General features: G+C 49.4%; 1 protein-coding gene across 2 annotated transcripts in view; it reads left to right on the plus strand.

Moving 5' to 3' along the window:
* Positions 1 to 26,298, plus strand: part of Ksr2 (kinase suppressor of ras 2) — a 351,718-nt gene that overhangs the window by 278,625 nt on the left and 46,795 nt on the right. For both annotated transcript variants that reach the window (XM_057764873.1, XM_057764872.1), the window contains exons 12-14: positions 274 to 346; positions 4,379 to 4,427; positions 6,136 to 6,503. In XM_057764873.1, the coding sequence (XP_057620856.1) occupies positions 274 to 346; positions 4,379 to 4,427; positions 6,136 to 6,503 (490 nt within the window). The remainder of the gene's footprint in view (positions 1 to 273; positions 347 to 4,378; positions 4,428 to 6,135; positions 6,504 to 26,298) is intronic.

A 26,298-nucleotide genomic window follows, 5' to 3' on the forward strand; every position in this document is an offset into this window, starting at 1 on the left:
CTGAGTAGTCTCCTTGATCCAAAGCGGTGTGAGGAGGATTCAGGGATGGGCAGTGGATGCTTAGGCATCCTGTCTAGTCACCTTGGCAGTGAGGATGTGTATGCAGCATCTCTAGAATGCTGGTCTGTCTCAGTGGGTGAAGCAGGGGGAAAGCAAACTGGCCAACACTGAATCCATAACACAGGCTAGGGTTGCTGGCTGCTGTGCCTTTGGGGCCGGTGAGGGTCATGGGTTCCATGTTTGATCTCTGTGTATCTGCTCTCTGCCTCTCAGATGTGGTGCCTGTACCGGAGACGCCCACCCGGGCGCCCCAAGTCATCCTGCATCCTGTCACCTCCAATACAATGTAAGTGACTTCCTCCCTTGCCCCAAGCTTCAGTACCTTCAGCCTTCTTGGTTCCTCAAACCGGAAGGAGATGAGTTGGGCACAGAAAGACACGGGACATGACTCAGTAGAGAGAAGAGGGCTGGCACCCCAAGCTGAGAGAGCAGTGATAAGAGGCAACCTTAGCCCCCTCAAGCCAGCTCTTCCTGTGGCTCTGGTCCTCCATGGCAACCGCAGTTTCTGGAGGTCACACCCTTACCTCCCAGCGTCCTCCTCATGATTCCAGACAGCTGTCCCAGGAATAGTTAGACTTTAGCTTATTCCATGGTCTCCCTTTTTAAAAAGTGCCCTTTAAGCTGAGCCTGGTGGCACCTGCCTGTCATTCAAGATGCTTGGGAGGTCAAAGCAAAAGAATTACAAGTTCAAAGCTAATGTAAGCAACTTAATAAGGCCCAGTATCAAAATATCAAAATCTAAACATCTAAAAAAAGGTTCTAGATTCAATCCCTGATCCTGGGGGATGGTGGTGAGGAGATAGGGTGGTGGGGAGATAGGGTGGTGGGAAGATAAGATGACAGAAAGAAAAAAAAGATAAAGGAAATATACAGTTTTCACCTGTATATATTTCACAAAACAGACAGTTTGTTGGGATCAACAAACTCTAGCCTGTCAGATAAACCCCATCTGTCACTTGTTTTTACAAGTAAAGTTTTATTGAAACACCGCCATGCTCGTGTATTGACAGGACCTTGACTGACCGCCTTCTCAGTACAGCAGGAGGGTGGAGAGGCTGTACGGAAGCATATGGCTCCCCCAAGTAAAAAAAAATTGACTCTCTGGCCCCTTGCAGAAAGCGCCCGCTAGCCTCTGTTGTTTATACCGCCGTGAAATGAACAGTAGCTAATTTGGGAGAATTTAGGATATTCTGTGAACAAGGAAGGGAAACTTGCCCCTTGGAATTTCATGCTGCTAGAATGTTCTAGCAGCTTTCTCGTCCCATTCATGTATTTGTGATTCAAGACAAAGGCAGTTACAATCCTTACCGCCCTGTTTCATCTTTAGCGCAGTGACACTGATTTCCCGTGAGATGCTGGGCTCTTCATAGGCAGTGTCTTCCTGGCTATAGAATGTCATACCGATGTGGAATTGAGATCTCCCTGCGGTAAACAAGGTGGCTACACAAATGTCTTGGTGCACATATCCCCCGAATGACCTATTGCTTAGACAAGCAGAAAGTCACCCTCCTTCCCTTTTGTGCCTGTGCCCAGAGTCGGGCATGCTGGGATGTGCCACGGTTCACAATTCTCATTTCTGCCCGCTTGCTTTTCCTTCTCGCCTCCCTAATGGCTCCATCCCACTTGACCCGCATCAGGACTCTGTGAAGCGCCGACATGGTTGGTGCATCTCTAAAATCAAAGGAGCGGTGTCTCGCCAGCGGGCACTTTGCTGACCTAGATCTCTGGGTCAGTTCTCTTCTGCTCACAACCCGCTGCCTGCTTTGTACAAGACGAACTCCAAGTTATTAGCGATAGTCGGAGTTGCCGTGGTGGTGCAGGGAGCTGCTTATGATCTGTTTAAATGTGTGAGGAGTAATGGACAGGAGGGCTGCAGCAGGAAGCCTTGAATAGCCTGGCAGCTGGAATCCCACCTTCAAACAGAAAGGAGTGGGCTGCCCTAGGGTGATTAGGAGAGGAGAGGGACTCCTGTGTTGTCTTGTTTTCCTCACCGTCCCCACAGACTCATCCCACTTCCTAAGGCTACACCATAAATAATGTAGCTCACAGTGACTCTCCCCCCTGTTAGCTCAGTCTGCAGGGCCCTCAGCTCCCTGAGATCTGAGGGTTGGGATAGGGAGACTCCTCCCACAACAGGGTGGGGAGGGGAGTGGCTAAAGTTCCATCAGAGAAATATAAAGAGGATACAGATTTCCTGGCAATGGCTTTGTGCTAGGTCTTCTGAGTTTTGTGTGCAATTTGTGGCCAAGCGGCTCTCTTCCCACTGCTCTCCCTAGACATACATCTTTAAGTGTCAAAATCATCTCCAAACACCCCTGTAAACACTTAGCGTACCCCACATCCCCATTACAGAACTACGTATTTGATAGTGTCCTTGCACTGTTAATACACAGTCAGTTAGAGCATCCCTACTGCCCTTCTAGTGTGTCCACGCACCGGCCCTTCCACACATCCCATCATCACTTACATTGCCCACACAGACCCATTTCTCCCCAGCACCCACGCTTAGAATACAGCTGCAGCATTTGAGCTCTGCACACATGACACACACACACACACACACACACACTCACACCCGTGTCTTTCCACCCAGCAAAGCTCTTGGTTTCCTTCCACGTATGTTGGTTCCATGAAATTGGCCAACTCCGACACCATTGTCTGTCGCTCCTCTATTGCTGGGAAGAGACACCATGGCAACTTGTATCAAAGAAAGCGTTTAATCGGGGGCTTCCCTAGAGTTTGAGAGAGTTAACTGGTTATCGTCAGGGTGGGAAGCATGGCAGCGGGCATGGCAGGCAGGATGCTGGGAAAGTAGTTGGGAATTACATTCTGATCCACAGGCAGGGGTGGGGGAGACTGGGCTCAGTATGGGTCTTTGAACTCTCAAAGCCCATCCTTGGGGACACTCTTCCTCCCAATCCTCTCAAATGGGACCACAATCTAGAAATTCAGCATTCAGATATTTGAGTCCAAGGGGGTCACTCTCATTTAGACCACAATAACCATGAACTTCCAGATGCGCCCAGTGTGTTGGTCTTTCTTCTGGGAATGCCCCCAACACTCCATCTGTTCAGTTCACTGGTGGCTGCTGGCCCTTGTTGCTTTCAGCCTTTCCCCTGCCATCTGTGGTAAGCTCTTTCAGTCATACAGAGACTTCCCTTCATGCCAGGAGCCATGCTGCCACCAACTCTAGAGCCTCCTTTTAAAGACATGCCTGGTGCAGAATTCTAGATGAGTAGGTGGATGAGTTAAAAATGAATAAATGAACAGACAAATTCATTGTTATTGAATATCCTTGTAAGGATGGCTCAGCAGCTAAGAGCACTTACCAACCTCCTGCAGGGGACCTGAGTTCCATCCCCAGCACCAGCATCGGGTAGTGTGCTAGCCCTATGTCTGTTGCTGTGATGAACACCGTGACTAAAATCACCTTGTAGAAGGAAGAGTTCCCGTCAGCTTACAGCTCTCATGTCACACGCTGTCCTCGAGGGAGTCAGGGCAGGAACTCGAGGCAGGGACCTGGAGGCAGGTCATGGAGGCCGGCCATGGAGGGGTGGGTGCTGCTTACTGCCTTGCTCTCCATGGCTTGCTCTGCTTCCTCTCTTACACAACTCTGGACCATCTGCCTAGGGGAGGCACCACCCACAGGGGACTGGGATCTCCCATATCAATCATCAGTCATGAAAATGTCCCACAGACTTGCCAGCAGGTCGATCTGATGGAAGTGTTTCTCAGTTGAGGTTCCTCTTCCCAGATAACTCTAGCTTGGGTCAAGTTTTAGAAACGCAATAACCATCGTGGGTGGCTTATAACCCCGTGTGACTCCAGTCTCCAGAGCCTCAGCTACCCTCTGGCTTTGGTAGGTAACACAAGTGTGCACACACACACACAAACACACCTTCACACAGACACAGCATTAAAAATAAAACTAAATCTTCTTTTTAAAGACCCTTATAGGAGACTCTGAGCCTAAAGTTTAGAAGTGTGGTTTATTCTTTCCTGGTGCACATTAGACCTCGGAGGAGTTGCTCACCTGTGATGTTTTTGCCCACCTGAAAAGAGGCTGCTGTACTGGTTGAAGCTGAAGGCATAAAGGAAAGCGAGTTCTGAGCAAACCGGGAGAATTTCTTTTAAAATAACAGTCTTGGGAGCTCTTTCTGTACTCCCTGCTGTGCATTGTTTCAGACCGAAGTGTTGGGGTGACACCTGAGTTGAAGGTTTCATGACCAAGGCTTTCCACTTCAGACTCCTGAGCATGCCTCACCTTAAATCCAGAGTTGTAAGGGTCACGGGTGTTTTTCCCCCCTCTGATTTACAGCTTGGAAGGAAATCCATTACTCCAGATTGAAGTGGAACCAACCTCGGAGGTGAGAATTGGAGACCGGAGAGGTGGCTTTGGCTTGAGGTTGGCAAAACTGCCTGGTGCCATCGATGACACAGAGGGACAGGGGTAGGGAGGTGGGGCCCCGTGGCTGTTTGATGGATGTTCTCACTCTAGACAGTTAAGAAGCTGCGGCTCCTCCAGGCGCTGCGCCTAATGGGCCATTCGCCTGTGTTATCCTTGCAGAGCAGTTGGATAGAAATTGGCCTGTGATTTGCATTTTTAGGTAAAAAAAAAAAATTAGCTCAGGACTGCTGGAACGTGAAAGGGGATGTGCCCCACTGCCTTTGAGATAACATACACTAGCAGGTGGGAGTCCCGAGGATGCTGGGTTGACAGCACAGTGAGGAGGTTCTGGGCTTCCTTCCATCTGTGCTAAGGGAGTAAAGAAATGTCCTGAGAAACAGCCATTGGGTCTGCTGTCTCGGCTCTACTATGTGCCCCGAGCTAAAAAGGCCAGAGGCAGGACTCTGGGAAAGAGCCCCACGTCCCATTCCAAGACAGGAGCAGTCTCCTAGAAGTGAGCCTGAGAGCTGACATTCCATCTCGATTCCCCTCAGTGCCGTGGACACAGGGCTCAGTGAAGAGGTCCCTTTCTGGGGTCATCTCACTAGGGTATCTAGGGCTTCCCATGGGGTCTGGCATCTACTCTTCCCCCATGTTAGGTGAGACACCCCCGAGCCTAGATCTCCCCAACCCCTATGCATTCTCCCTTGATTGGTCACCACTGACCTCATGAGTCCTGTAGTTAAAACATAGGTCTCACTGCAGGCCTGCTGATGTTTTAAGTCAGTAGATCTAGGTGGATGTGGTCCTAGAATCTGCATTTTCTCCAGCATCCCAACACATGTTCGATGTAGGAGGCGGCAGAACCTCAGAACTCATCATTTATTAAAACTTTCTGCCACTGCCTGGAGAAAATTCTTATCTAACTTCCACTTTAAAGGGAGATAAGGAAAGCTCAGAGAGGTGGACCAATTTTCCCAGGGTTGCACAGGCCAGAGGCCATGTCACTGGGTCTGAGTGTTTAGCACATGGTCTCAGCCGTCTGCTCTGGGCTCCCCCAGCCTCCTGGTCTTAAAAGGGCCAAGTCTGCCAATCTCCAAATTGATTGTGAATTTTCTGGAGGAGGCTGACAGACAACCCATGGTGATGATGGTTGTCCCCTGTCCCATGAAGAGACACACAGCACATCCATCTTCTAGCCTGCTGTTCCTCTCGTACACATACTGTCAAGCAAGTCAAAACCAACATGGTAGAACAGGAACAACACTGGATAGCAGGGATCCAGAAACCTGAATCTAAGCTGTCCCTCTGCTTGGCTGTGATCCAGGGTGAGGGAGTGAAGACCTCCTAGGGTGACCAGTTTGCCCAGGGTTGACAGGTGTCCTCGGACATGTCACTTTTCAATGTGAAAACTGATACTTTCCAATGTAAAACGTCCATTCAGACTAGAACAGCTGATCCCATTGGCATTTTTCCTATCTCAGTACAAGGCCGTTGGACCATCTTGGCTCCGCTTTAAGTCCTTTGTGGTTTGACTCGAATTCAAAGATACCTGGGAAACAGCTGTGTCTACATGCAGAAATATGGAGCGTGTTCCGACCTCCACAGCACGCTGCTACCCAGCAGGCCCCTAGGGAGGGTGGAGCTGGGGTGGCCATAGCTTTGACCTCTCTCCTCTCTGGCCGCAGAATGAAGAGGGCCACGATGAGGCAGAGGAGTCTGAGGATGATTTTGAGGAGATGAACCTGTCCCTCCTCTCAGCCCGGAGCTTCCCACGCAAGGCCAGCCAGACCAGCATCTTCCTTCAGGAGTGGGACATCCCCTTTGAGCAGCTAGAGATTGGCGAGCTCATCGGGAAGGGTCGCTTCGGGCAAGTGTACCACGGACGCTGGCACGGTGAGGTGGCCATCCGGTTGATTGACATCGAGAGGGACAATGAGGACCAGCTCAAGGCCTTCAAGCGGGAAGTGATGGCCTACAGGCAGACGAGGCACGAGAATGTGGTGCTCTTCATGGGAGCCTGCATGAGCCCGCCCCACTTGGCCATCATCACCAGGTCAGTCTCGTCGGCTCTCACTGGGGCTTCTCGGGGCTTTATCGGTGTCTGGAAAGATGTACGGCACTGGGAACCAGAAAAGCGACTTCTGTCTCTCCTCTGCATAGGCGGCTCTTCGACTCTTGTCTCTCCATATGTAATATGAGTGTCTTGCTTTACACAGAGGTCAGCCAGCGTGTGTCACAGGCCCAGGGAGGTATGTGAATCAGCCTCGCAGGCTGCAGCTTCTGTCTTAGCAAGACGGTTCTGCCACCGTCACACAAAAACAGACAATATGTAGATGCATTTGCATGGCAACGCTGCAATAAGTTTTGTAGGAACTCAAGTGGCAGGCCAGATCTGCCCCATGGTTTGGTCTGAGATGCTGGAGACCATGACTGTGGCTCTCGATGGTACGCAGAATGTTTGTGGAGCCTTTGCTGCCGCTGTTCTGAGTGTCCAAGCTTTAAAAGTCTCACCGTGAGCTAGTCACCTAGCGTGAAAGGTGTCAGAGAGGGGCGGCGGCTCAGCAGAGGTGGTGTCTGTTCGGTCTGTTTACTAGGCCTTGGCAGCAGGAGAATTATCAGGTCATCGTCGATTATGCAAATGGTGGGGACGACTGGGGCTCTTGTGGCAAATGACAAGTGTCTGCAAAGCCTGGGGATGGTGGTAGAGGCCTCTGCCTCTCCTTAAACCAGTGTAAACATGGGGGCTCTCGTGTCTCCCCGAGACAGAAGTGCTTCTCAAGCCATCGTTTTGGGGAGCAGGCTACAAACTCTTGGTAGAGAAGGACCAACTCTGTAGCTCAGTGCCTTCCCTCTGTGCTTGAGATAGTTCTGGATTGAGTCCCATTCTGTGGCCTGACTCAGCTGGCAGCAATGAAGGATCTGGTTGGGTGAGGGGGAACCCCTATCTTTACCTGTCTGCTAGTCAGTAGGTACCCTGGCAGCCGGGGTATTTCAGTTCTGCTTCACACGACTTCCGGGACTTTCCCATGTGGCCTCTGTACAGCAAGGGGTCAAAGGTTAAATGCACAGGTGTTTCGCATGCCTCCACTGGCTGACATCCATTAGCTAGAGCATCTCCTGCGGTCAACTGGATTCAAGTTAGGGAGAAAGACTTGGTCTCTGAATGGCAGCCTCTGCAGGGAGAGGACCATAGATAGCTGTTTTTATAGCCCTCTTCAGCGATCCCTCTTCAGGGACCCCTCTGCGCTCTGAGCTTCTCTCTCATCGGGAAGCAACTTCTCTCTCCCAGAAGTTAGGAGCCCCTCCCTTGAGATCTACAAGTCTGGTGACCCATGGATCTTAGGGACCCATTCCTCCTGCCTTCCCCTCCCTGTCCCAAAGAGTAGCTCATGCACATGTACAGACCCTATTAGCAGCTCCGGAAAATGAGTGGCCATTATGAAGATGTCCTGCTCATCCCTGAAGCCCAGCTGCTCTGCAGCCTTCTGTTCTGAGACAGAACTCTGGGTGCCCGCCCTGTGCGCCATAATCACCCATAGATTTCACAAAGCACCCAGCCTTTTCTGGGCACCACGATTAAAAATAAAAAAATGCCTGGCGGCTTTGGGACGTATAATTGGTCTCTGAAGTGTCTGGTATTTTGTGTGAGGCTACCAGGTGAGCCCTGAGGAAGTAGTGTCTGTTCCCCGATTATTTCGTTGTTACATGTTTATCACGGGGAGAGTCAGTCTGTCCCCCACTTAGCTCCATCTACTTGCTGCCCTTTAAGAGTACCTATCTGAACGTTCTATTTGCACCCAGATATCTGAGTAATTCGATTAATCATTTGCATCTGCATGATTGATTGTTGGAAGCTAGCCAACTGACTAGAACAATTTGGGGGACCTTGGTTTTATTTTTACAGGGAGCATACGACCAGATAATTGCCTGGCATAATCTAGCGAAATCCACAATGGTGTGTTCTAGCCAATTGCTTAGTAATTATCAGCAGAGCTAACAAGTATTTCAGAGCTTGGTTTCCTCGTAAAGCCATATGCTTGGCTCTCGGGAAATGGATGTTAACTAACCAGATTTCCAGTCACTATAGCCGCAAACAATTCAAATCTGGACAGCCAGATTATTTCATGATTGGGTCATTATGAAATTACTGCCAAGCGATTGGCAGCCTGTGCAATTGTTCATGCTGAAAACTCCAAATGGCATCGAAGGGCCAATATTGAAAGGTTTGATTGACAGTGCCCTCATCCTTCAGCCCAGCTGCAGGGTCCCCCGAGCCTCAGTTTCTACATCTCTGAGATGAGTGGGCCGAAGCAGGTGTTTGTCCTAACTCTGACAGAATACTTGGGCTCTCTGGAAATGGGTTGTTTGTGATGCAGCTGCCAACAGCCTCGGATCAGCGGCTTCACAGAGTGGTCTGTCTGGGCCTCACAGCCCCGCTAAGGAAGTAAGGCCGTTCCGGTGCAGACCCCTATACGCCGGTGTGTTCAGTTCCTAACAAGTCACCCTGACTCTGAGGCATCAGGCAGCACACCCTTGCCCCTACAGTTATGAAGGCTTAGGTGACTCTCACGGGACTGACAGGGCAGCGTGGTCTGGAAGACCAGACCCAGCTTTTTGCCTTTCTACCATGACTTCTAGCTTCTTCTGCCATCTTAAGGCCAGCAGCCACAGGGCCTCTTGTTTCCATGGTTATGTCAACTGCTTTGGTCAGACCTCCTTTGGCTTCCCATGTGATGGGACAATTCCACTTAGGGCCCACCCAGATCACCCAGTACTACCTGTAAAGTCCCCTTTAGCCGTCCCCAGGCACTCTGGAGGCCATTCTTACACAAAGTAACATTGAGCTAATATTGAGGAGGCAGTCAACACCAGAAAGGCAGAGGGGGCGTAGCCCATGTGTGTGTGGGGGGTCCATCAGGTCAAAGGTCCTGAGGCAGGAAGTAGGGATTGATGAAGGAAGGAGAGAGCTAGGAAGAGTTTTACAGGATGCCGGGTGACTGCAGGGTCTCAAAGGCTCTGGACAAGAGCACAGAGTTGGAGGAACTACAGTGGCAGTGTCCTCTGCTCTGGGAACTCCTACAGGCCTGAGCGCTGTCTCTTCTTGCTCTCAGCCGGTTGATTCAATGCGTCGAAACTCACCGTTGTGGCACCTTGGTGGTCAGAGAGGAAAGAGCAGCTCAGGTACCATGTTGGATTCTGATTTGACACAAGGTGGGAAAATGACCCAGGGCTTCCTTCACATCCAGGTCACTGGGACACCTTGCAGACATGGTGGTAAGAGGGAATAGGAAGTGGGGTGCTGTTGGAAAACAGGAAATCACTGATGGAAAGGCTCAGCATGCGTGCCCTTGGGAGGAAGTTCTTACATGTCTCATTTGGCGCATGCCATCGGTCCCATCCTCAGCTTCCGGAGTCCTGACACAGCTTCTCAGTCAGTCCTGTGAGGATGACTTGGGACCAGGTAGCAATGAAATCCCAGGGGCCTCATTTGCTGCATTTTAAAATCCAATACACAGCAAGGCCTCATCCACAGATTATTTATGTCTAACCCCAAGTCTACTGTTTCTCAGGCTTTCAAATCCAGTCACGCCACACTGCCAAGTCTGACAGACAGGCAAACGGGGCCACGGGCCTCCCGCAGCCTCTCGTGGGGACAGTTCTCTTGTGCTTGGATGAGATTTCATCTTGATTTTTTTCCTCCCTGTAACTTGGGGGCTTGTGTCTTTTGAGTTTGTTTTCTTTCTACAGACCAGTTTGATTGTCCTAAATATAACATGCAAGAATCGGGGGCCTGAGCCATGAAGATTTTACCCCCACCACCACCACCACACACACCATCATCCAGTGGCGCTGGCTTCCTTTAGTGCTTAGGAAGGCTGAATTACTTTCCTTTTATGAATCTCAGATGAAAGGATTTTTTGTCCGCGGCTGCCTTTAATTGTGTGCTGCTCAGGACTTTTGTGAAGGAAGTCGCTATAAATGTCCGCCGTCATTAGCGCCATTAGAGCAGCATCCTCTTGTGTGTGTTTGCGTGTGCCTGGCTGTAAACAGTCACATGACCAGCTGAGGCCTCTGCCTGGTGGAGGATCTTGCTTCTTTCTGGTCACTGCTCCCTTATATCTCCAAGATGCTGGATTCGTGTGTGTGACAGCTGCCATCACTCCTGAAATCTTCCTGTCGTCTAGGAGATAACTAGTTGGTTGTTGAAAATACAGACCAGATGAAGAACAGCACTACACGTGATACAGCCAGGCAGAGTTAACCACATGTGTGATGTGTGTGGGGGGGGGGGGGCAGGGCTCTTAGTCAAAAGAGCTATGAAATCATACTTTTATATTGGCCAGGGTCATGATAGCTGCTCAAACAAGTAAGACTTAAAACAGAAAATGCTCAGGGGTAGGGTGGAGAGAAGGGCTTGCTACATAGTGGCAATACCTGACTGTGAACTGCTGCATCCGTGTTAAATTGCCAGATGTGCAGGTAACCCAGGCACTGGGGAGGCAGAGATGGAAGGATCTCCAGGGCCCACTGGCCAAGCAGTGTAAAATAAGTTGTAGTCAGCTCCAGGCCCGTGAAAGACCCTGTCTCAAAGGATGCAGATGGCTTTCCTGGGGACAGTTCCTGAAGTTGATTTCTGGCTTACACACACACACACACGCACATGCACATGTGCATGCACACACACGTGCACGCATACACGTACACATGCACACATGCACGCACACATGCTCACACACGTACATGTGCATGCACACACAAAATCCACAACAAAACAGAAAAATGAAGTGGCTCTGAGAGTTTCTTTCTAACAGAGCTTCTGAGAGTACCAAGAATACCACCTGGGAGCTTGCGATATAAAAATGATCCAGATGTCTTTTCTCTGTATGTGGACGGATGACACGTACCCTTCCACTTTTTGTCCATCACACTCTAGGGGTCAGAGGTCTCTTTATTTAGCTGAGGGGAAAGAAAACGATCACAAAGGGTCACATTGGGGATGTTCATAGGCCTCCAAGCACCCTGTATCCCTCCATGCATGTGCTATTGCCTCATACTGAACCCCTTAGCTATATCCAGTGGCAAGAGAGGCTCAGAGAGAGCTGTGCTCCTGGGGGAAACACAGGGGAAATGGGTCTGATGAATGACTGGTTCATCACTAGGGCTGAGCCACTGACAGCCCCACCTGCCTCCCATATAGTTCTCCATGATTCCTGGACTATTGTTACACGGCCAGTCCTCCAGTCCAGTGTAAGCACTGCTTCCTTTCTAGAAAGTTCTGCTGGCAAGTGCCCTGGCTGACAATGAGTGCACTCAGGTGCACTTTTCTTTGATCGGTTTCCTTTTTCTGTCCCTCTTCTTGTAGTTTCTCATTTATAAAATGACTGTGGTATTCATATCTCTTGGAAGATAGGAATAAGAATAGGAAATCCCTGGGCCAATCAGACGGCTCCATGGGTAAAGGTGCCTGCCACTAAGCTTGGCAAACTAAGCTTAATCCCTGCAACCCACATGGTAGAAGAACCAAGTCCTGCAAGTTGTCCTCTGAGCACCACGTATGCATCACCCCAGCTCTGCAGGCGGCTGAAGCCGGAGAACTCTAAGTTCAAAGCCTGCTTGGCCTCAGAGCAAGGTCAAGGCCAACCTAGATAACTTAATGAAACAACCTCTCAAATTAAAAATACAAAATAGACGAAGAAAAGAGTGGGGCTAAGAATGTACCATTCACAAGGTTCAGTTCCTAGTACTAACCACGAGGGGGGGAGTAAGTAAGAAAGGAAGCAGGGAGGGAGGGAGGAAAGAAAGAGGAAAAGACATTCCATGCAAAAGGCAATAGCGACTTAGCGACTTCTGTAGCCAGGGCTGCGCCGTAGCTTTGGATAAGCTATTTTTGTTTCTTTATTAAACAAGGTGAGGGAGGGAGGCTCCATGTTGGGTCCTCGGTTCAGATGGTCTCAGTCCATCACGGAGGGCAAGCTGTGCCCTATGCACAGTCAGGAGCTGAGGAGCAAGACTGCTCCCTCTATGGTAGGAATCAGAAAGGAAGTGGGGTGGGCCCAACCTTTTCAGGCCCACCCCTAGTGGTCTGCTTCCTCCAGCCAGGCCCCAGCTCTTAAAGATTCCATAGCCTTTCTTCAAGATGGCTGCCTAAGCCAGGAGCTGAGTGGGTCTTTGGACCATGAGCATGTGGGGACATTTCAGATTCACACCACACACAGGTGTACCTTGATGTAATCATAATAGGGATCACAAAGATAACAGCATCTGGGAGAAGTAGGCGTTCTTTCTTGGTAACGCAAACATCAAGTGCTTGGTGCTTACCGAATGGCACATGATGGTGGCCAGGGTTTGAGGACTCATCTTTCCGTCCAACCTCTGCCCCTTGCTTGTCCCTTGGCTGGTTGGCTTCTCACCTCTCAGCTCTGGGCCATCCAGAGGGAGGTGTGGAGTGATGGGCTGTCTCCAGCTGAGCAGGGAGCTTAGAGCTAGAAATAACCTTGCGTGAGTCATCTGGGTGGATGTGGCGATTGAAGCCGTGGGCCTCAGGAGCTGAGGTCATCCAGGGAACCAAGAAAGGTCACCGGAGGACAGACGCTGAAGCACCTGCCGCTCTGAGTGGGCTGATGGATGGCTCGTCCTGTAGAGGGTCCGGGAGTCAGCCATCTGGGGAGTGGGAGCACCCAGAAGAGAAGGAAAGTAACCGGAAGTCATGGCCACTGTGCATTCCCAGGCTGCCTTCGGCTTTGTCCTTATTCGGACACGTGTCACCATAGATCTAGTTTTATTGCTTCATTTTGCTCACCTTTTGACTTCCCCTGCGTCCTCTCCCCCACCCTAGAACACAGCCGTGAGAGGGCCAGGGTCTCAGTTGCTTAGTTTGTGTCCTCCATGTGTCCATTAGGTCATTTGCATGCACTTATCAGATTAATGAATAGCAATTTAAAAAGCATGTCCCTAGCCTGTGCCTCTGGGCAAGCGTAACATGGGGGGGGGGCGCTATTTGATTTGGGTTTTCGACGAGTGCCAATGTATAGAAAATAGAGTATGGACTTGGGGGTTGGGTTGAAGGATGGAGGAGACTTAATGGTGACAGAAAGAGATACTAACACCGTGACAGTAATTTCTCACTGACAGCAATGCAGAACCGGCCAGGTGACTTGAGGACATGTGCCCCAAACATACATTATATGCAGATTTCTGTGCTGAAGCTGGGGCCTGGTGAGAAGGATGGCCTGTGTACTCCTGAGGTCAGAGATGGAGTTCACTGATGGCCGTGTTCTCCTGAAGTCATAGAGTTCACTGATGGCTGTGTTCTCCTGGGGTCAGAGATGGAATTCACTGGGTGGTGTTTTCCTGGGGTCAAGATGGAATTCACTGATGGCCGTGTTCTCCTGGGGTCAGAGATGGAATTCACTGATGGCCGTGTTCTCCTGGGGCCAGAGATGGAATTCACTGGATTGCCGTGTTTTCCTGGGGTCTTAGATGGAATTCACTGGATGGCCCCTGTTCTCCTGGGGTCATAAATGGAATTCACTGGCTGAGTCTTCAGTGTGGTTCTGATCTGTACCACGGGGTCCCAGAGTTGGCCTGTTATTCAACCGAGTAACTGCCACATGGGTAGGAAAGCAGTGTCATTGGGCAGTCAGAGGACCTGAGTTTGATCCCCAGCACCCACGTAAATGCCAGATGTGGAGGTGGCACACGCCTGTGGTTCCAGTGCTGTTGAGGCAGACAGGAGGAGTCTAGGCAGTCTGGGAGAGCGAGGTTCAGCGTGGCCGGTCAGTGAGCTCCAAGTTCAGTGAGAGACCCTGCCAAAAAAAAAAAAACAAAAAACGGAGAGCAATTGAGGAAAGACACATGACCTATGGCTTCGCACATGCGTGTGCATGTGTACACACAGTAGTGTTATTCCTAACAGAAGGACCCACATGGGCAAAGACCCCAGAGAGTCTGGGAGTCCTGGACCGGAATTGATAGGCAACAGAGAGAAGCTGAAGAAATTGGCAACCCATCAGCTAAGGTCTTGAGTCTCTCTTTAAAGATGAAAGGGAAGCCATCTGAGGATATAACCTGAGAGATGACGCGGTCTGACTGACTTATTAGAGAGCCCACTTGGAGGCATCCCTCATCTTAGGAGCCTTTCTGGTAGGATATGTGATTTATTCTTCTCCTTCTGTCATGGTGTGGATGGTCCCTCTTGGTCCTAATCAGAAATTAGCAGGCATGCTTGCAATTTGGATCCCCTGACTTCTGAAAACCAGTTGGCCTGCCTTGTTTTGGGGGAAAGCAGCAAAGAGCTGGCATCTTCTGGAATCACAAGTGTTTTCAACAGCTTTCCCTATTTCCCAGAGTTAAAAATAGGCTGATATCTTCCCATGTTTTGAAGGCAAGCGTGGGCACCAGAAGGTCCTCCATGTGTGTTCCAGAGAGATCAGGGGTGGTTGCCTTTGCGTAGCTGACAGGCAGTGGTTAAACAGCGATAGGGGAGTTTGTGGTAGGGAGGGCTTCATGGAGAGAGGCAAAACTGGAATTAACGCTCTCCGAGGCTCCCGCCCTTCATTTGTTTGTCTGTAAATGGGGGTGGGAATGGGCCGAATGGTACCTACTTTAGAGGACCTTCCAAATGACTCAAGAGACAGAGGAAACAGCAACCAGTCTCTGCATGAAGGTTGATCAGATGGCAGGGAATTGACTTTTAGTTATAATTTTGCTCAAGGGCATCAGGCAAGCCCGGAACCTGAGAACCGGAACCCGTCTGATTGGAACCAAAGCCCTAATCAGAATGTGTTTTCTCTGCTTTCAGAGCTTGTGGGCTCCCAGATTTGATTTCTTCCCAACCCAGTTCCTATTGCCTGGTCACTGCTCAGTTTTCTGCTTTGGTCCCATCTGATTGTGTTTAAGATAATTAAGCCCATATATCAAATAATAAATAGATATTGACTGTTTGTCATGGCAAGTATGAGGATGGATTGACCACTGTGATCCTGCTCCTCTGGATCAATGGGAGCCATGGGGATAGATAAATCCTGATCATGACTGACAAGAGGAAAATCGATAGTCGTATTAATATATGCACCAAGACCATCGATCATCCAGCTGGAAGTGGGACCTTGGTTAGATAGGGAAGCCAGAGATGGAGGGAAGACAGACAGACAGTCAGACCAACTGGCTGGGTATTTTCAGATATGAAATAGGTACTCGGTGATTATGAGTGTATATAGAAAGGCAAGGAGGGTGCCCTTCAAAGAGAAGCAGCTCAATATTCATGCTCCCCCTTTTTTGCATTGAAATCCTTTCTGCCCATGGGCAGCGTGGTTCTTTTTAGTGCTTGGCCCTGCGGTGTTATGGGAAGACCTGAGAGAAGATAGAACAGTATGGATTATCTGGAATGCCATGCCCCATAGGTGCTAATTACAAAGAGATTGTTGGATCCCATCAGGCTGCGGAATGGGGCTAAGAGAATTGGGGTGGAGTTACTGAGTGTGTCTTCCTCTGAGACTGGAAGGGGACTGTGTTAAGCTGTCCTCTAGGCGTCTATCCATAAATGGCTGTGGCGTAGTGACCTAAAACTAGGAGCCACCTGTCTCAGGATATTAGAGGGCTGGACCTGGATTTCATGTGTGGATGTGTGGCAGAAGCCTCGGACAGTGGCTCTCAACCTTCCTAATCGCGAGACCCTTACACAGTTTTGGTGACCCCAACCATAAAATTACTTTTTGTTATTACTTCATAACAGTAATTTTGATACTGTTATGAATCATAATGTATATCTGCGTTATCACTGATCTTAGGTGACCCCTGTGGAAAGGTAAGGCAACCCCTAAAGGGGTCATAACCCACAGGTTGAGAACCACTGCCCAGGAGGTTTCTGAAAGCTGACTGCTTCCTCTGTATCTTTCCCCCAAAGTCCTGGTCTATCAGGTCAGTGATCAGACCTGGGATTATGTATTGGTGAGTGTGTGAACTGAGACAGTCTCAGCATCCTCCTGCCTCAACCTCCTCAGTGCTAAGATGTCAGGTGTGGAGATCAGGGACAACTTACTGGTTAGTCCTCTCCTTCCAGCATGTGACTCCCAGAGATCAAACGTGTCTTATCAGGCATGGCAGCAGGCCATTACCCACCAAGCCATTGCACTAGCCTCCAAGAGCCTTCTTTCAACAGTATTCAAGGATGTTCTCACAGGATGAGGGTACTGCAGGGTGGAAACTCTCCTTGGAGACACGGTAGCCTGATGAAAAGACCTAGGCACAGGCACAGGAGATTTTGAAAGGTGCATGATCATGGGACCCCGTAGGGCTGGAGAAAGTGGGGATGGGGTTACCCTGGTGCCTGGAACAGTCAGCCACCCAGCAGGGAAACAGTGTATAGTTCCAGGGCCTGAGATAGGAAGGACAGATGAGGCACAATTGAAAAAGTGTCTTTCGGGTCACTGTCAGGCTTAGCTTCAGGTTAGCCATTGGTGCCACTGTGTTGTATCAACTTCCCGTCCCCCTGTGACCTCAGGCACAAACTGTCCATTTCCAGGAGGGGTCATAGGTCATACAGGGGTGGAGCTCTTCACCCTCCCCACCAGGCGGACAGTGGGGCTGTCTCAATGAAGATGAGGAGGGCTGTCAGGGGGCATAGGGCACAGCTGGGAGGCCATTCCTAGCAGCAGTTCCTGGCAGGCAATAGCTTCGGTTTGTCGGAATACAGCGAAGAGTCACTGAAGGTATGACGGCGTGGTGTCCTCTCTGGGGACTGGGCGATAGTGACATTAGAACCGATCTTTGGGGTTCCACTATCATTTTCCTTTCCAAATAAGGGAGGGAGTTGATAGCTTGGCTCAGTCCTTTGAGACAGGAAGCAGGGCTTGATTGGAAAATTGATTAACAAGACTGTTGAGCGGCCACTAGACACTGGGCATTGTACTGAGGACTGTGCAGGTATGGTAGCTTGTTTCACTGGCCTCAGAAGGGGGAGGGGCTCATCAAAGGACATCTGATGGAGGAGGCTAAGATAGAGTATGACCCAGAGGCTCTAGGCTGTCCTGCGTCATCTCAAGGATACAAGACTTCGTTTGCCTGTCCTTTGGGAGAGGCTACTCTCCGGTCCTCCAAGGCAGGCTTCCAGCCTCCTTTAAACTCGTGGAATGTACCACCATAGAGAGGATTGAGATGTATAACAAGCTCTTAGCCATCCAAGCTGAGCTCCCATGTGTCTTCTAGCGCCTGGCTTTGGGGTCGCCAGGAAACAACTGGTGACCATCCAGTCACTTCATGTAGAGAAATGTTTGTGGGTAGTTATTTGTAGGATCGTCTTTCATTCTGTTAGTTACTCAGATTTCCTGGGCTTCAGTTTCCCTGTCTGTACAAGTGGAGATAATATCCCCACCCTCAGAGATTGGGGTGAGGATGGAATGGACCCTAATCTGTACCCCAGTGCCCAGAACTGAGCATGCACAAGGCCAGCTTCAGCACCCATTCACTGGAGCCCTTCCGCTAATGCTGCCTTGGAGCTCGTGGAGTGGCAGACATATACAGCCTTCACCCTGTGCTGTCCCACAGTGAATGCTGGAGACGCAGCTGGATGTATTGGGTGAGTGTTCTAGCGCGAGTCATGTGTTGCGTGACCTTGGATATGTCACTTGGCCTCTCCGAGCCTCTGTGTTTTCTTCTGCAGCATGGAGAGGATGGCGTGTGTCACCCTGAGTAGACAGTAGGAATAATTGTGATGAAAATTGTAGAAATAACAGTTTAAAAAGCATATCTATATCTATATAAGCATATATTGATTATATATAATATTGGGTTTCATGATGACAATTGTATACATGCAAGTAACAGATTACTGTATCCCCCTTCATTGTCTCTGCTTCATCTTCCTAATGCGTCCATTTTTACGTAGCATGGCACTGATATTAATAGTTAAGAAACAGTGGCCAGGTACCCATTCCTTTTCCAGCTCAAACCCTTCCATGGTCTCCATAGAAGTGTCTGCCTTTGCTCTGAGGATGAGTGAGGAGAAGCAGGGTCCCCTCCCTGGCCCCCCTGTCAACTTCCCTCTTTGACAACAGTCGACAGTCCCAGGGCTGAGAAGTCGCTCCCACTTTTAATCAAAAGGTTTGTCTCTGAGTTCTCTTCAAACGAGGATTCCGTTTCTTCTAGGTGTTCAAAGGCCTCAGAGGAATGCTGTAGAGAGCCGAGATCAGAATTCTTCAAAAGCAGAGGTGGGCCCCAGAGTGTCCTCAGTCTGTCCCCAGCTATGCCCCTCCCTCTAAGGTAGTTATTAGCTCAACCCTCGGGGACTCGCAGCCCCAGATCAAGGACTCTCTGCGGACTTGTTTGGGAGTGTTTGTAGACTATTGAGGGCTGTCATCTGCTCTTGATCACCGGGGTCTGATTCCTCTCCAAGAGACCCAGGCTGCCTTTGACAGCTCTTAGAACTGCAAGCAGCCTGCTTCAGCTCAGAGGGCTGCTATTCTGTCTTGTCAATAAACACAGTTCTTGGGCCCTCTGGCCTCTCGGCCCCACCACCTGCACAGGAACTCTGTTCTCTTGTGCCCTCCTCCCCTACTTTGAGCCAAGGAACTGGTATATCCTTGACATCCTGCTACAGCAGGGAGGTGAACATGGGGCAATGCACATGGAAGGTGGGCTTCCCATCAGAGGTTGCAGTTGGAAGAGGAGGGGCCAAGGGGGCAAGGAAGGACTCCCCTTCTCTATCAGTTCTGGCCCTCAGTTTCTTTGTTTTACGAAATGGCTTTGTCCCTAGCTGAGTCATCCACTTCCTCCTCTGCACTGTTTGACCCAAACTGTCCCCTGGAAATGAGCAACTATTCACCCATCCGCCTGCTGTCCTACCCACCCTCCTGTATCCCTGTCTCCATTTGCCCACCTGTCACCCACTGGTCCTCCCATACCTCCACTCAGCCCCTGTCCCATCTTTTCATGTCTCCGTTCTGTTTACCCATCCACCCTGTGATGTTGACCCATCCCTTTCTTCTAGCCATACATCTACCTATCTAGTGTCTCTCCGCCATCTCCATCCTCCTGGCCACCACTAGTATATCCACTGTACCCAGCCACCCATTCCTACCTTTCTTCCTCTTTCTGTGCCTGTTTAATCATCTATTCTCCCGTCCATCCACCTACCTCTCCATCTACCTGAGTGCAGATATCATTAATCTCACCACATATCTATCACCTGTCCATCCGTCTACCCATCTACTCATCTAATATCTTCCCATCTGCCTTTTCAACTTCCTGAAAGCAGACACCATTAATCTCTCCATCTGTCCATCTACCCATCCGCCTGTCAATTCAATATCTGCCTACCTCTCTCTCTCCACTCAACAACTGTTAACCTACCCATCTAACCCATCTACCTTCCCACTAATCTAGCTAGCCATTAAGTAGTATCCACAGGGTTTCTTTGTCAGATCAGGTACAACCTGGGTGTCATGAAGGAAAAACTGGGGTATTTTTTCTGGGCCATCATGCAGGCAGGCAGCATATGTAATACTTTAAACCAACTCCTCCATGCTAAGAACCATAACTGGCTGGGCAGAGCTTGAGGTTGTGGTTGACATCAAGCTGTCTTGCTGGTTTAGAGATAACAGTTCAGAAAACCAGAGAAAACATCCATCCATGGGAACTCATCCCACCGCACAGCTATGGAGACACACCCTGTGTCACACTCCAGATAGGAAACCAAACAGATGCCTCTGCCAAAGGAAAGACGGGCGGTTGTGGCTCTAAGAACCATCTCCACGTTTTCTTCTCTTTGGCTTAAACTTAGTGGACGTTTTCACTGGCGAGCAGGGTGGGGGATTCCTACCAGGACACCAAGGGGTGGAGAGGCCTTATCTTAGCTTGATGTCTCCAGTCGGGTAGATAAGCAGAGGGCAGTCTTGGATGGTGGTGGGAGGGGATGAAGATGCTAAAATTCTGTGGAACCTGATAATGTTCGGTGTTGAATCTGAGGGTGGTAGGGGGCTGGGGCGGGGCTGTAGACAGGAGCAAGGCTGCTTATTGCTGACTTCACACCCCATTAACTCCCAGCTCATAATAATTTCTCAGCGGCAGCTCGCAGTTTACTTGCTCGTTATTTATAGAGAATGTGTTTGCTAAGCAAATCAGTAGTTCAAACAAGATCGCAGCAGGGGGAGCTTGAACCCACTCAAGAGACCCAGCTTGAGGGGACAGTCTCCGCAAAGCTGGCTGTCTGCAGGCAGATGGGAATGCCGGAGCAGACGGACAGCCAGCCCTGGGGCCATGCCTTCCGGTATCAGACATCCGCATCTGAGCTTCAAAGAGCTCCTCTAAGGAACACCCCTCAACTTCTCTCCTACCCCCTTTTTGTCTGAAGTTGACCCAACTGTCAATTTGGGTCTGTGTTGACTGTCACAGTAAAAGCACTGAACCTGGCAAGAATATGCTTAGCAACCAAGTGTAAGAGTCATGTCCCTTCTCTAGTGGGATGGCTGAGGGATTTTTGGACTGTAGTCAAGAGCTCTGGTTCCTTCAAGGAAAGCCTTTTAGATTTAGGCTTGTTTTTGGAAGCTTGGATACCTTCTGGTGTTGGGCATCTGTCCTCGTTTCAAATACCCCATCAAAAGCCAACATGGGGAAGAAATGGTTGATTTGGCTTCAATTCCACATCACTGTCCATAATTGCAGGACTCACATCCCCAGTCAAGAGCAGAGCGAACAAAGACATTCCTGCTTGCTCACTTTCTCTACTCTTCCACAGTCCTGGGTCCCCTGGCTAGGGAATGGTGCCACTCTCAGTGGGCTGGGCCCTCCCACATCAATTAACATTCAAGACAACCACCATAGTCATGCCCACAGGCCAATCTGCTCTAAATAATCCCTCAGTGGGATTCTCTCTTGTGTCAAATTGTCCTTGGGACTCTGTGCTGCTCATCCTCTTCCTTTGGTTCCCTGGGGCACAATCCAAGGGATAGTGATTTCCCACCGAACAGAAGTGGCCGTGTGGAAACTGTTCTCACTGAAGTCTGGGAGCAGGAACAAACGTGCTAGCTGGTGTTTGAGTTCTTCTGTAACCCAGGCTCAGCTTCATGGGAATGACCTGGGGTCATATTCAGTATCCCTGCAGAGGTAATGGGACTGTCATTCCTGTTTGAAGTCACCGTCAGCCAGGAAGGAAGTAATGAGGCTAGAGCTTTAACTGCAAAGGTATTGGTGGGGGGGGGGGAGGGGGGACACACACCCTGGTGGTCTCACTGTGCCTATCAGGCCCATACCACAGACCATCCTGCCTCTTCTCAAGGAACCTGGGATTTGTCTGAGTATGTTCAAGAAGTCTCAGCCTTCCTCAGAGCCACAGTTCCCTCCCAATTAAATCGGCACGTAAAGGGATCGGATGGGGGATAGAAATGGGGGGATGTTTCCAGCTGACCTAGAACCGCACCTGTGACACCAGATGAGTGGGGGCTGTGGTTCTTGGAGCCTCAGGGTTTTTTTTTTCCCTGAAGGCTTGCCTTCAACCAACCCCAGCCTCCTCTCCTCTGCTTAGCTGTGTGTCATTGTACATGTTACCAATGACTTACCCTCTCTGTGCCCTGAGCTGCTCATCTGTCAAATAGGGAAACAGAGTACCCCCTCCCTGAGCTGTCATTCATGATTAATTAAGTGCTTTGGGGAACATCAGACACATCTAAAGATTAGTGACTATCCTTGTTAACATTGTGGGGAGATTCTTTCTTAGTTCTTAATTCTTTGTTTTTGTTTTTTTCTCCTTGTATTGAAATCTAAGCTCTATAGGGTTGGAGCATGACGATCCGCCTCTCTGGGTTTGGGTCTCAGAAACAGAGCCTGGCTTTTTAGGAGATGCTTAATGCATATTTGCTGGATGGATGGATGGATGGATGGATGGATGGATGGATGGATGGATGGATGGGTGGATGGATGGGTGGATGGATTAATGGATACATGGATGGGTGAATTAATGGATATATGAATGGTTAATTAATTAATATGCAAACAAAGCATATTGGCTGTCAGGTATCACATACATTTCCTAAACATTCTAGAGTTTGGCTGCTTCTCCAAAGCATCCATCTCTGCACCTCAGATGTGACATGTGAATTGAGCCCATACTGCCTGTTTGTCCCTCAGAAGTCAGAGTGGCCTTGCTCCCTCCCTCAAAAGGATCTACAGTTCCCTAACTTGGTGCTTTAATCTCACCCAGACCTGAAGCCAGGCATCCATTTTTCCTCTGGTTTACAGTATTGCCCTGAGAGCTGTTTCATACCCCGCTAGTGACCATCCAGAAAGCTATATACCTCCTGGTGCATTTCAGAGTGGTCAGAGCAACAGGCAGGAGTCAGGTCCCTGGGGCAAGGATGACATCACTCTGCTATGGAAAATCCTAGAAGAATGAGGGCAATATGACCGCTGGGTCATAAAGGCTATTCCTGCTGCAGTATGGAGAGCAGACTGGAGGAAGAGAAGGAAAAGTGGAACACCTAGCCAGTGAGCATTAGAATCCAGCTTTCCAAATAGCCCTTAGAGGCTGGGGAGATGGCTCGGTTGGTGAAGTATTATCTTCCCAACCATGAAGACCTGAATTTGATCCTTAGAACCCATGTAAAAATGCAGGCACTGTGGAGCATGCATGCCTATAATCCCAATGATGATCGGATGGGAGGCAGAGTCAGGTCGATCCCTAGAAGCTCCTGAGCCAGCTAGCCTAGCCTACCTACTCAGCGTGGCTCCAAGCCAATGAAAGGGCAAAAGGAAATGCAAGCTTCTTATGTTATTGCGGTTACAGCCATGCATATTGGCATGGGATGTACCCAAGATTCCAGGGGATGTTCCAAACCTCAGGATGCACCAAGACCTGTCATCTGATGCTTTGTTTGCCTTAACACAGAACTTATTATGCATGCTGTCTCTAGCTTTTGCAGTTCGAGATGTGACATCAAAAATAACATAGGTGCTGGGGAGATGGCTCAGTGGGTAAAGGTGCTTACCTCAAGCCTGAGGATCCAAGTTCAATTCCCAGGACCTACATGGTAGAAGCATACAACCAATATTGTGAAGTTATCCTCTGACCGGCACACAAGCCATGGCATATACTCCCAATAATAATAAATACTTAAAAAAAACTAACACCCAATTCCTGTTTTTTCTTCACAATGTCTCAAATAGAGGATTCATTCTTACAATACATCTTAACAGCTCCCATTGAATCCACTGACCTCCCTTTTGACTTAAAGGAAGTTCTTTGTGGCCTCTGTCATTTCCAAGTTGTACCATTCTTGGACTTTGGGACCTTTATAAAATAAAACAAGTGTCACTGGATCACCTGAGATACCACAATTGTTGATCTGGTCACCGGGTGGCTCTTGGGTGAGTAACGGGCAGGTAGCATCTCTAGCATGGATAGGCTGATCAAATCAATGACTCACGTCCTAAGCAGAATGGGGTGGTGTCAGAATGACATAGCATGCAGTTTCATCATGTACCCATAATGACCTGCAGCTGAAAATATACAAATTGTTTATTTCTGGAATTTTCCATTCCTTGTTTTACACTATGGTTCACACTTTAGTAGCCGAAACCACCGAAAGCAAAACAGTAGGAGGAGGGGTGGAGAGCTCTGGCCGCTGCTCGGGAACAGCTGCATTTCCTTCTCGGAGCCCAGCAGAAACAGTCTTGATGTGCGGTCTAATTTAATTTTCGGGAGACTGGAGGGAGCTCCTTGAACCTGGCTTAGGGATGAAACAGGCTCACACCGATAAAGCAGCATCTCATGGTGGAGTCACCTGGCTACCCCCCTCCCCGCCCTCTGATTTCTCACATAATATTGTTGCTCTGACATTGCAGTCAGGAATTGGGGCTCAGAAAGTTTAGACGACATGCCTGGGCCCCCTGTCGCACAATTGACTGAGCCCACATCAGTTTGTGGCTCTAGTTCTCTCCCTGGGCCTCTCTCTCCTGCAGGAGAAAGACTGGTGTCCACCTCCTCCTTGGAAGACTCCCCCCTCTCCCAACATAGACTCCTCCCACCCTCCAGGTGTACTTGTTCCGGGAGGCCATGGCCAGGCTTGGGTGGTACAAATTAAGTTTCTATGACCTCATGAAGAGATTTCTCAATCTCTGAAGCAAACAGATCCGTCACAATGTGCACAGCGGAACTGGAGCTCCAACCCAAAGCCAGCAACTCAGGAAAGAAAACATAACTGTGTTTGCTAAGGGGGAAGAGATATAATATTGGCTCAGGAGAAAAAATGTCATTTTTCAGTCAGCCAAGAGGAATGTTAACATATAATCTAGAAAACCAATAAAAAAAAAACAGTCTAATTCTTCCAGGCTTCCTGCATGGAATAATTCATGAAATTACATCTAAGAACCCAGACATTTCACTCCTAATTTTGGTAGAGAAGACATTTTCTGAGGTCTGATATTGGCAGCAGGTATATTGACTTTGTAGGCTCCTCCCTGGCTATAGGTGATCAGGATGTGTGTCCCCAATCAAAATGTTCAAAAACGGCATTGTTAAACAATGTGTGTGTCAGTTCATCTGCTCATCCAGACATTCCGCTGCTCAGTCAGGGAAGGGAGCTGGTTCTGGGACCACGGTGCCTTCTAAGACACACTTATCCCTAGAAGTCTCTCAGCCAGAGCAGAGGCAGGTAGAAGAAACCTCCAGAAACTGTTATGCCAAACAGGCAATTTGGGATAATGGTATACAAAGGGTGAACTGAAAAATGAGGCAAAATAACACTAGGGTTTGAATGTGAAATGCCCCTCCAATGGGCTGGGAGTTGGAACACTTGCTCCCTGTCTGGGGGATGAGGAACTTTGAGGACACACAGCTGGCTGGCCCCATGCTGGACCTTTGGATCTTAAAGATCATACATAGCCTGACCCTGCTTCCTCTTTCTGTCTGCTGATTGACAGAAGTGCGACCAGTTGCTCCCTGTGCCTGCCACCTCCCATCAGCCACTTCCACCACCACCCTTTGCCCTAGCCCGACCAGGAGGCAAAATAAATCCTTCTCCCGTTAAGCTGTTTCTGCTGGGCTTTTGGATACAGCCAAATAAAACAATGAATCCCAGTGGAATGACCGTGGAGGAACGAGGCATTCTGAAAGAAATGGGCAGTAGTGTTAGTTTCTCTCCTCTTGCTGTGGTTAAAACACCATGACCGAGACAGTTCATAGAAGGAGCCTATTCGGGCTTGCAGTTCCAGGTTAAGATAAGAGTCAGTCACAGCGGGGAAGCTTGACAGCAAGCAGTAGGTGCGGGGGCTGGAGACAGACGCGGATGGTGTGCGCGACCCATAAGCAGGGACCAGAGAGTGAACTAGGAAGACACTGGTGTTTAAACTTGCACAGCGCACCTTCAGTCACGCGCTTCCCCCAGCAAAGCCACTGCTCCCACTGTCTGCCCAAAGGGTGGCACCAACCGGGGACCAAGCATTCCAGTGCATGAGACTGGAAGGGAGGAATCCCTCTGAAGCCACCATAGCAGTTGAGGAAGGAGGGACAGATTGGCTGTGTTAAACAGAGGCTCGTATCTCCAGAGTCAACCAACCATGGGTGGGAAAACAGTTGGGGATGAGCTGTGGAAAGCTCCAAAGACAAACGTTCGAATTGACTACTGTAAGCGGCCACCCAGGCCCAAATAATCACGTAGAAACTCTTTATTAATTACAACACTGTCTGGTCAATAGCTTAGGCATATTCCTAGATAGCTCTTGCATCTTAAAATAACCCATTTCTATTATTTTATATTTTACCACAAGGCTCGTGGTTTGTTACTTCTTGCTTCTTGGGCAGCTACATGGCATGTGCCTGACTCTGCCTTCTTTCTCTCTGCATTCAGTTTAGGTTTTCC

The sequence above is a fragment of the Chionomys nivalis genome, chromosome 3 (genome assembly GCF_950005125.1).
Source record: "Chionomys nivalis chromosome 3, mChiNiv1.1, whole genome shotgun sequence".
NCBI lineage: Eukaryota > Metazoa > Chordata > Mammalia > Rodentia > Cricetidae > Chionomys > Chionomys nivalis.